Source organism: Malus sylvestris, chromosome 10 (assembly GCF_916048215.2).
Source record: "Malus sylvestris chromosome 10, drMalSylv7.2, whole genome shotgun sequence".
Lineage (NCBI taxonomy): Eukaryota > Viridiplantae > Streptophyta > Magnoliopsida > Rosales > Rosaceae > Malus > Malus sylvestris.
Genome location: NC_062269.1, coordinates 14,619,552 through 14,629,795, shown reverse-complemented (window position 1 = coordinate 14,629,795; position 10,244 = coordinate 14,619,552). Strand labels below are relative to the sequence as shown.

General features: G+C 38.7%; 1 protein-coding gene and 1 pseudogene across 1 annotated transcript; one reads left to right on the top strand and one right to left on the bottom strand.

The window, feature by feature from the left end:
- Nucleotides 1-5,074: 5,074 nt before the first annotated feature.
- Nucleotides 5,075-5,185, bottom strand: LOC126588092 (small nucleolar RNA R71; annotated as a pseudogene).
- A 16-nt stretch (nt 5,186-5,201) lies between these two features.
- LOC126584261 (uncharacterized) lies at nt 5,202-9,905 on the top strand. Its single transcript, XM_050248697.1, has 2 exons — nt 5,202-7,422; nt 7,897-9,905. The coding sequence occupies exons 1-2, from the start codon at nt 5,202-5,204 to the stop codon at nt 9,903-9,905; spliced, it is 4,230 nt and encodes a 1,409-aa protein (XP_050104654.1).
- The last annotated feature ends 339 nt before the right edge of the window (nt 9,906-10,244 follow it).

Sequence of the window (10,244 nt, the reverse complement as noted above, 5' to 3'; positions counted from 1 at the left end):
AGTTTTCAAGTGTTTAGCAATCCCTCCTAATCCCCGGTCTAGAACGATCCCTACTTATTCATACTACAATTGTCAACAAGAGGGTTTAATTTGTGTGCTTATATATTTCGCAGCAAATTATGACATTAAAAGTGCTGTCCTCTTTATGATAGACTTTTTCTAACATATTCTTCTAATGATACATTATCAATAGGGAGATTGTGAGGATGAGACTACTTAGGTACATTTACAAGCCATTAAAGACAATCTATGGTTTTGTAGTACCAAGTCCGGAAACTAAAGCTTTCGGCTTTTATTTGTCAAGTGTTGGATAGCGTTTGCAAATATATTGGTAAATAAATACATAACGAATATAAATCGATTGATTTTAAGCCATTTGATCCGGGCCTTTAAATCAAATAGCACCACCCACTATTTTTGGCAAATTCCATATCCCCCATTGGAATTTGAGAGTTTTGGAGGAAACTCTTAGTAGGGTATGGGAGACTCACTACTACCAAGCCCACCTCACAATGATATGATATTGGCTAGCATTAATAATAATGAGAGAGTTGATGTGAAAATTAACTTGACACACAAATTAAACCCTATGGATGACAATTGTCGTATATGAGCAAATAGGGATCGTTCTAACCGGGGATTAACTAGGGATGCTAATCAATGTAAATCTGACTCAAGAACATAAAAATATAATGTAGAACACTAAACTAGACTCAATTAATGCAAAACTAGGGTTTAAAACACCTAAACAAACTAAAAACTCAAAACAGCAACTAAAAGGCTCAAAACTGCCTTAAAACCACTTTCTGGGCAGTTTTGAGTACCTAACACTGGTTTGGACGAATTTGGACTATGACTTGACTCAAAACACTTAAAAACACAACTAAATGGATTTCTAACTAATCTAACACTTTAAAATAAATGGGGGAATGATTTTGACGAAATTAAAACTTTAAAACTCAGACTTTAAAAACAAATGTAAAGCAACACAGATTGTGATTAAATAGAATGGTGAGAAGCTAGTTAGAGGGTTCCTTACAAACACATGAACATATGCATACAACTCGATCTCCAATTACTCTTTCAACAAACCATGAATGACAATGCCCCAAATTAACTAGATTGCACCAATTAATTCTCAAATTTCCCTAGATTCATTGAATTGAATGGAATACGCATTACAACCAAATTATTCTTATCAAGGACCCTAACTATGGAATATGCATGATAGAGACACATATCAAAGATCATTAAGTTTAATGGAAATCATAAGCATTGACGAGGCATTCATAACTATGGGATACGCATGTTACTCTTGCCTAGGATTTACTTAACGCAATCGTGACTAGCGACTTTCACTACTTATGAATATAAGTTAATAACGATTAGGTGAAATTCCCTCATATCCTAGCATCAAGTTTAGGCATGCAAATTAAGTGTCGACCCTCAACCCACATACATAAACAAGTTATCAATCAAATAGATAAGTAAATCACATTCACAATTTCTGAAATCATAATTGGAAGAAATCAAATCATATAAAACATATGTCCATGGCTTCAAATTCACCTCTAACTAAAAAGAAATTAGTTCCACATGTTTAACATAATTGAAAAGCAAGTTAAATTAAACATAAAAACAGAAACAAAGAAAGAAAGAACTCCAAACACTCCACTAATGGCAGATTGCATGTGCAAGGCTTCTTCCTCCTTTGGACTGCACGGCACTACTTCTTCCTCCTCCAATGGTGGCTGCACAAGGTGGTGATGGTGGTGGGAAGGCACGGCAAGGGTGGATTGTGGCAGAAATATGGGAGTTTGGGGGTGGAAGGTTGCGGCAGGGAGAGAACTAGGGTTTTTGGCGTGAATGAATGATATGGGGGGTGGTGTGTTCGGCCAAGAGGTTTAAAAGAATATATATAGGCACTTAAAAACCCTAGCAATCAGATTAGGGTTTCTAGAAACCCAAATCCACCAGAAAATAGGTTAAAACAATCAGAATTTGCAAGGGAAAAGGCCTAGGGTTCGGCTGATTTAGTGGGCTAGGGTTTAGGCTTCTAGAATGCCTTGCAAGGCAAGGAAATCAGATATCTTGGGGCCTAGGTGCGGCATTAAGGGAGGATCCAAGATGAATTGGGCTAGGAAGGTGCGGCCTTGTCCAAGAGGTAAGGATGGGTCATCTAGAAGCCCAAAGCCAAGAATAGAAACTCTCACAAATGGAAACCTCCGAGAATAGAAACTTCCAACTTTAGAAACTTTGGTTTCTAATTCTGAATTCTTTGTTCTTCACTTTCATTTCTTCATTTCTTAAGCTCCCTTGACCTTCAAACTCGTCCATTCCTTGTGCTCCAAGCATGTACTTTTCAATCCAAGCTCACTTTTGCTCTAAAATGCTCCATTTTGCCATCTTTTATGTCATATGCCCTTTGAACCTGAAAACACATGAAAGTAGCTCAAAAGACTACTTTAACTAAGAAAACATAACGAAAATGCATAAGAACTAGCTAACTAAGGCGCATAAATATGCTCCTATCAAGAGTACGCTTACTCATTTGCATCTCTTGCAAGTACTGATGTATACATTTTGTGTACATTTATATCACCCTTATTTGGTAGTTTTGTGATGTTTTGGATCAAGCTAGTTGTGTTTTTACATTATTTGGTGCTAGTGTGCAGCCAAGTGTGTATTTGGATCAATGGGAAGACAAATGAAGTAAAAACAACCCTTTTGGTAGTTGAACATTATTCCAAACGTGGAGAGGATTCTAGGGAGTTAATTTGAAGTCCAAATGAAGAATTTAGGAGCTACTTTGGCTGCATGGAATTTCAGGAACACATGTGGAAGTGTAAGGTGGTGCATTCGGCCATACTGGGTGATTCTTGGCAAGGCAAGAATCATTGAATTCAGATTATGTGGTTCTAACACCAAAACATGCAATCGCATGCATGTTCACAACCTGGCCGTGGCTTCCATTCACTTTAAACACCAAAGCATGTATCAATCTTGCCGTGCATTCCATTCCCTTTTGCACCAAGAACATGCACTTCCATTACTTAATTCATTCCATTTACATTTCCAGCTCCCTTTTGCAGCAGCACATGTGTCTTCATTAAACTAAACCATCCAACCACATGTTCATCTCAAAGCAAAGCCATGCCGTGCCTTTCATACCCCCCCCTTTCCAGCATGTGGGAACAATTCCAGCTTGTCCACTGCACCCTTGCAGCCATGCCACATGCATCTTCAATTAAATAAGCACAAGCATGCTTGTGTTCCCTTGTGCCGTGCCTTGCTAGTCCAGAAATCACCTCATTCCATCATCATTTTCAGATTGGTAGCTCCATTATTCTACTACCAGCCGCGTGTTCTCCTTAGAAGTTCCAATTTAAAATCCTTGCAAGACTCACTTCTGAGAGAGCTCTCGACCATACCATTACTCACACACCTAGCTTCCATTTTCTGTCCATCCTCTCTCCCATTTTTGCAGAAGCAATTCATCCACAAGCTGCTCAACCTTTATTCATCTACATCACATCTGGAGAACCAAGACCGAAGGTCACTCTTAAAGGATTTCAACATCAGTTTTGCTTCAAGGGTTTCTTCTTCTCAATTCTATGTTCACTCATGTTATATATTTTTATGTTAAATCATTTGTAAACATGAAGTGTAACTAATCTCATTCTAGGGATTCGATGTAGCCTAGCAAGATTGCCATGTAGTTAATTCGGAATGCTCAGTTTATCCTTCTATTTCTTGTTTCATTTTCTGATTTAATTGTGACTTTGTGTGTTGGTTTTAATGCTTGATCACCATTTGAATTAACCATAAGTTGTCTAGCCAATCTTAAAGCACACATCATGCATAACTTTGGCAGATATGGGAATGATTGAAGGAAACGTTTTGCAAACATCCTGCCAAGTGTTTCTTTGGTTTTATGAAAGTTTCTTATGCATAACACATTCTTGATTAGGAGCCGAAGTTGAACATCACAATTAGGTTCATGACTAGAAATATTTGATCAAATCCACATATCATATGGTTGATCATATCTAAGTGAAACAAACTCAAGAAATAGATAGATGGCTGAGCATAAACTGACTTAACAAACATGGAATCAATTTAGCAATGGTGAAACCGAATCCCTAGCCTCATCTCCATTGATACTATCTCATTTCATTATTTATAGATTCATTTACTTGTGTTCATTTCATTTCCGTGTGTTTCAAGTGACAACATCAAATCTGTCTAAAGTGATTAGTTTTATTTTCTCATTGGGTTCTTGCAAAACAAGTGGTTATATAGGTCTAATTAGTCCCTGTGGATTCGACACCCTTACTTGTGCTATTATACTCAACATGTTTTAGCATTGGGAAGGAGTAAAACATATCAATAACAAAAATGGCGCCGTTGCCGGGGACTGATTTCAGTCCCTTGTAATTGCTTGTTTAGTTATGAACCCTTGTTATTTTCATTTTAAGTAGAGTACTAATTTATATTCAAACTTGTTTTATTTTGTTTTCAGGTAGTTTATGTCAAATAGACTTGTTGAGTTAGGCCAAAGAATTGAACGGTTAAAGAGCAACACTTTTGACAACTTTGTGCCAACAAGTTCATCCAATTTCCGTGAAGAAGAGGAAGGGAACTCATCTAGTTCAACAAGTTTAGGATCTGAGCACATTAATTGGGAAAGAGAAGAGGAGATGGCGGACAACCAAGATGAACTTCGAGCTTTGGAGGACTTTGCTCAACCAATCATACCAAATTCACCTTCATGCATCTTGCTTCCCACCGAAGCTAGAAACTATGATCTTAAATCTTCACATTTCCATATGCTTCCCTCTTTTTATGGCTTACCTAATGAAGATCCTTTAGCTCATGTTAAAGAGTTTTATAACGTTGTGAGTGGTTTACCTTTGCAGGGAGTAAGTGAAGCAAATTTGAGGATGAGAGTATTTCCTTACACCTTGAAAGATAGGGCCAAGGGTTGGTTGATGACCCTAGCACCTGGTTCCCTCACCACATGGGATGCCGTGGCTAAGAAGTTCTTGGAGAAGTTCTTTTCCACTCAAAAGACAGCCACATTAAGGGGACAAATCTTCAATTTCAAACAAGATGATGGAGAACCTTTCAATGAGTGTTGGGAGCGTTTTAAAGGCCTCTTGTTGCAATGTCCACACCATGGGTTACCTCTTCACTTACAAATGCAAATTTTTTATGATGGACTAACCCAAACTTGTCAATCAACTGTGGATAATGCAGCAGGTGGAGCTTTGAAGAAAAAGAATGCTCAAGAGTCATATAACATTTATGAGATGTTGGGATCTAGTGCTCAACACAAAGATTTAAGGGGTAAGAAAGTTGGAATATATGAAACAAGCTCTAATCATGAACTTTCATTGCAGGTATCTAACCTAGAAAAGAAGCTTGAAGCCGTGCTCAACATGGTACCAAAAACAAATGAGGTGTGTGCCATTTGCAACATACCAAACCACCTTACTCATCAATGTCCATCTAGGGAGGCCTACCCCGAATTTGTCCAAGAGCAAGTGAACCTCATGAATTCTTACAATCAAAGGCCAAGGAATGATGTGTATTCAAACACGTATAACCCAGGGTGGAGAGATCATCCCAACCTTTCATGGAAGAACAACAATTTCCAAAACTTCCAACCAAAACCTGCCCCTACACTTGAGGATACGGTTAAGTTGTTAGCTCAAAACACCTTGCAATTCCAACAAGCCACAAATAGCACTTTCCAACAACATTCGGCGGCTTTAAACAAAATGGAGACACAATTGGGACAGATTGCTGATGCCTTGAACCAAAGAGAGGTTGGAAAGTTTCCAAGCCAACCCGTGATACTCCAAAGGAACCAAGAGCAAGCCAAAGCAATCACTACACTTAGAAATGGTAAGGTTATCAATAATAGAGTTGGCAATGAAGTTACTAATGAATTTGATCATGTGAATGCAGGGGTTACTCAAGGAGAAAATGAGAAACCAAATGAGGAACCAAGCCATGCCAATTCCTCATTTGAAGCACCAAATCTTCACAAGGCCGAGAAGCCTTACACTCCACCAATACCATTCCCTGGAAGACTTGCCAAGAGCAAGCAGGATAAGTCATTTAAAGACATTTTTGATATTCTAAGTAAAGTGAATGTTAACTTACCTTTGCTTGATGTCATTAGGAACATGCCAGCTTATGGGAAATTCTTCAAAGAGTTAAACAACTACAAAAGGAAGTATGGACCACATGAGAAGGTAGTGGTGTCTGAGAATGTAAGTGCAGTGTTGCAAAGAAAACTTCCACCAAAGCTTAAAGATCCAGGGAGTTTCTCTATCAACATTACCATAGGAGAAAATAAAGTTGAAAAGGCAATGCTTGATTTGGGTGCTAGCATCAACTTAATGCCTTATTCTGTGTATCTTCAACTAGGTTTGGGGGAGTTGAAAGCCACCACCATTTCATTACAACTTGCGGACAGATCCGTGAAGTATCCAAGAGGTATAGTAGAGGATATTCTAGTTCAAATTGATAAACTAATCTTGCCTGCGGATTTTGTAGTGTTGGACATGGAAGAAGCGCCTATACATGACCGAGAGTTGCCTATTTTGCTTGGAAGACCATTCATGGCCACGGCCAAGACCATCATTGATGTGCAAAATGGACTCCTCACTATGACAGTGCTAGGAGAGACCGTGCAATTTAAAGTGTTTGAGTCTCTTTCTCATCCTTCTTCATCTCTTGAGTGCTATGCCATTGATGTGCTTGATTCAATTGTTTTCTCTAAGTTCTTGCAGGCACAATCTATTGAACCATTACAAACTGTTTTGACTCAATCTCAAGATGAGTTTGATGAAGAAGATGCACTCATGGAAGTGGTAGCTACCTTGGAAGCATTGGCACCGTATCCTTTAAATGTTTCACCTCTTGTAGAGCATTTAGAATCATCTAGGTCACATTTAATACCTTCCATTGTTAAGGCACCAAAACTTGAACTTAAACCACTTCCACCACATCTTAAATATGCATATCTAGCTGAATTTGAAACTCTTCCTGTTATCATAGCTTCTGACCTGAATCCAAATGAAGAAGATAAACTAATGAGGGTGTTAAAAGAGTCTAAAACGGCTATTGGGTGGTCTATTGCAGATATCAAGGGAATAAGCCCTACTATGTGCATGCATAGGATTCTTTTGGAGGATGGATCAAAGTCAACCCGTGAGCCACAAAGAAGGCTCAATCCACACATGAAGGAAGTTGTGAGGAATGAAGTGTTGAAGTTGTTAGATGTGGGAATCATATATCCCATTTCTGATAGCAAATGGGTGAGTGCTATTCAGGTGGTACCCAAGAAGGTGGGAATCACAGTGATGACAAATGAAAACAAAGAGCTTGTGCCCACAAAGCCCACAGCTAGTTGGCGTGTTTGCACCGACTACAGGAAGTTGAATTCTAGCACTAGAAAGGATTACTTTCCTATGCCTTTCATAGATCAAATGCTTGAGAGATTGGCAGGTTACTCACACTATTGTTTTCTGGATGGTTACTCAGGTTACAATCAAATTGCAATTGCTCCAGAGGATCAAGAGAAAACTACCTTTACTTGCCCCTTTGGCACATTTGCATATAGGAGAATGCCGTTTGGACTTTGCAATGCTCCAGCAACTTTCCAAAGATGTATGTTGGCCATTTTTTCTGACATGGTAGAAAGATTCATTGAGGTATTTATGGATGACTTTTCAGTGTTTGGTTCTTCTTTTGATGAATGTCTTAACCATCTCTCTTTAGTACTTCAAAGATGTCAGGAAACAAATTTGGTTCTCAATTGGGAAAAATGCCAATTCATGGTAAAACAAGGAATTGTGTTGGGACATGTAATCTCTAGCAAAGGAATGGAGGTAGACAAAGCCAAAATTGACATCATCACCAATATGGCAGCTCCCACAACCGTGAAGGGGGTGAGAAGTTTCTTGGGACATGCGGGTTTTTATCGACGTTTCATTAAGAACTTTTCAATGATCACTCGTCCATTATGCAATCTGTTAGCTAAAGATGTTGCATTTCATTTTGATACAGCTTGTATGGATGCATTCAATAATTTGAAGCAAGAATTAACCTCGGCCCCTATCATTATGGCACCAGATTGGTCTTTACCTTTTGAATTAATGTGTGATGCCTCTGACTATGCTATTGGTGCAGTTTTAGGGCAAAGGGTGAACAAGCTTCCACACGTGATCTACTATGCAAGCCGGACTCTAAATGATGCTCAACTTAACTATTCCACAACTGAAAAGGAGTTGCTTGCTATTGTTTTTGCTTTAGAGAAGTTTCGGTCATACCTTGTGGGATCTAAAGTTATTGTGTTTTCTGATCATGCAGCCCTTAGGTATTTGATGACAAAGAAGGATGCTAAACCACGCTTAATTAGATGGATACTCTTACTACAAGAGTTTGATTTGGAGGTTCGAGATAAAAAGGGAAGTGATAATGTTGTGGCTGACCATTTGTCACGACTTAATGAGAACCATGGAGTTGGACAACCTTTACCTCTAAATGAATCATTTCCAGATGAACAACTCCTTGTTGTTCAAGAAAAAGAACCGTGGTATGCTGATTTCGTTAATTATCTTGCTTGTGGTGTAATGAGAAATGACATTTCTTTTCAGGAAAGAAAAAAGTTCCTGGCCATGGTAAAGCACTACGTTTGGGACGAACCATATTTGTTTAAATATTGCCCTGACCAAATCATTAGGAGGTGTGTTGCAGAGAGTGAGCAACAAAGCATTCTAACGTTCAGTCATACATTGGCATGTGGAGGACATTTTGGTGCCAAAAAGACATCTCTTAAAGTTTTACAATCTGGTTTCTTTTGGCCTACTTTATTCAAAGATGCTTTTGATTTTTGTTCAAAGTGTGATAGGTGCCAGAAGATGGGGAACATTAGCCGAAGAAATGAGATGCCATTGAACAACATTTTGGTGGTAGAGCTTTTTGATGTTTGGGGAATTGACTTCATGGGACCATTTCCATCATCTTTTGGCTACTTATACATATTAGTGGCAGTAGATTATGTGTCCAAATGGGTTGAAGCCATTGCTACAAGAACTAATGATCATAAGGTTGTTTTGCACTTTCTTAAAGATGTGATTTTTTGTAGGTTTGGAACGCCAAGAGCTATTATTAGTGATGGTGGTAGCCATTTCTGCAACAAACCCTTTGAATCATTGATGAAGAAGTACAACATCAACCACAAAGTGGCAACCCCGTACCATCCTCAAACCTCAGGACAAGTGGAGATTAGCAATAGGGAGATCAAAAACATTTTGATGAAGACTGTGAGCCCTAACAGGAAGGATTGGTCATTGAGGTTGAATGATGCACTATGGGCATATAGAACAGCGTACAAGACCCCCATTGGCATGAGTCCTTATCGCCTTGTGTTTGGGAAAGCTTGTCATTTGCCAATGGAGCTTGAACACCGAGCATATTGGGCCATTAAGAAGCTCAACTTTGATTACAAGGATGCTGGAATAGCAAGGAAGCTCCAACTTAATGAGTTGGAAGAGCTCAGAAATGAGGCATATGAGAATGCTAAAATCTACAAGGAACGGACTAAACTCTATCATGACAAGGCCCTCCTACGGAAGGAGTTTCACCAAGGTATGAAAGTACTTTTGTATGACTCACGTTTGAGACTTTTCCCAGGTAAATTGAAGTCTAGGTGGGTAGGACCATTCAAAGTGATGCAAACATTTCCCCACGGAGCTGTGGAGATAGAGAACATGAAGAATGGCACCTCTTTCAAAGTCAATGGACAGAGATTGAAACCATATTTGGAACAAGTGGAGGAAGAGCAAGTGTATCAAATTGTCGATTTTCTTGAGTTTACAACACCATGAACAAGCTTCCATGTCTTTCCTAGACATTAAATAAAGCGCTTGCTAGGAGGCAACCTAGCGTGGTTTGTGTCCTATCTTTTTGTTGTGTTTATGTTGTTACCATTCCATATTCTTTGCCTACTTGCTTTGCATACATTTTTAAGCATTGAGGACAATGCTTATGATAGGTTTGGGGGTATTTATTATGGGATGGAAGGTTTGTTTTTGTGTTTGTTTTGGTTAAGTGTGATTTTGCTTACTAATACGAATGCTTATGAGGACTATGTTTGAAAACAAACTTTTGGGTTGCTATAAAAAAGTTTTGTATCTTGTGTCTTGTATAAAGATGTAATTCTTGGA

Excerpts from the sequence above, each read along its gene's own strand:
- LOC126584261 (XM_050248697.1), top strand. The coding sequence starts at position 5,202 with ATGCAAATTTTTTATGATGGACTAACCCAAACTTGTCAATCAACTGTG. Across the intron at positions 7,423-7,896 it reads GCCCACAAAGCCCACAGCTA|GAATGGAGGTAGACAAAGCC; the intron begins GTTGGCGTGTTT and ends TCTCTAGCAAAG.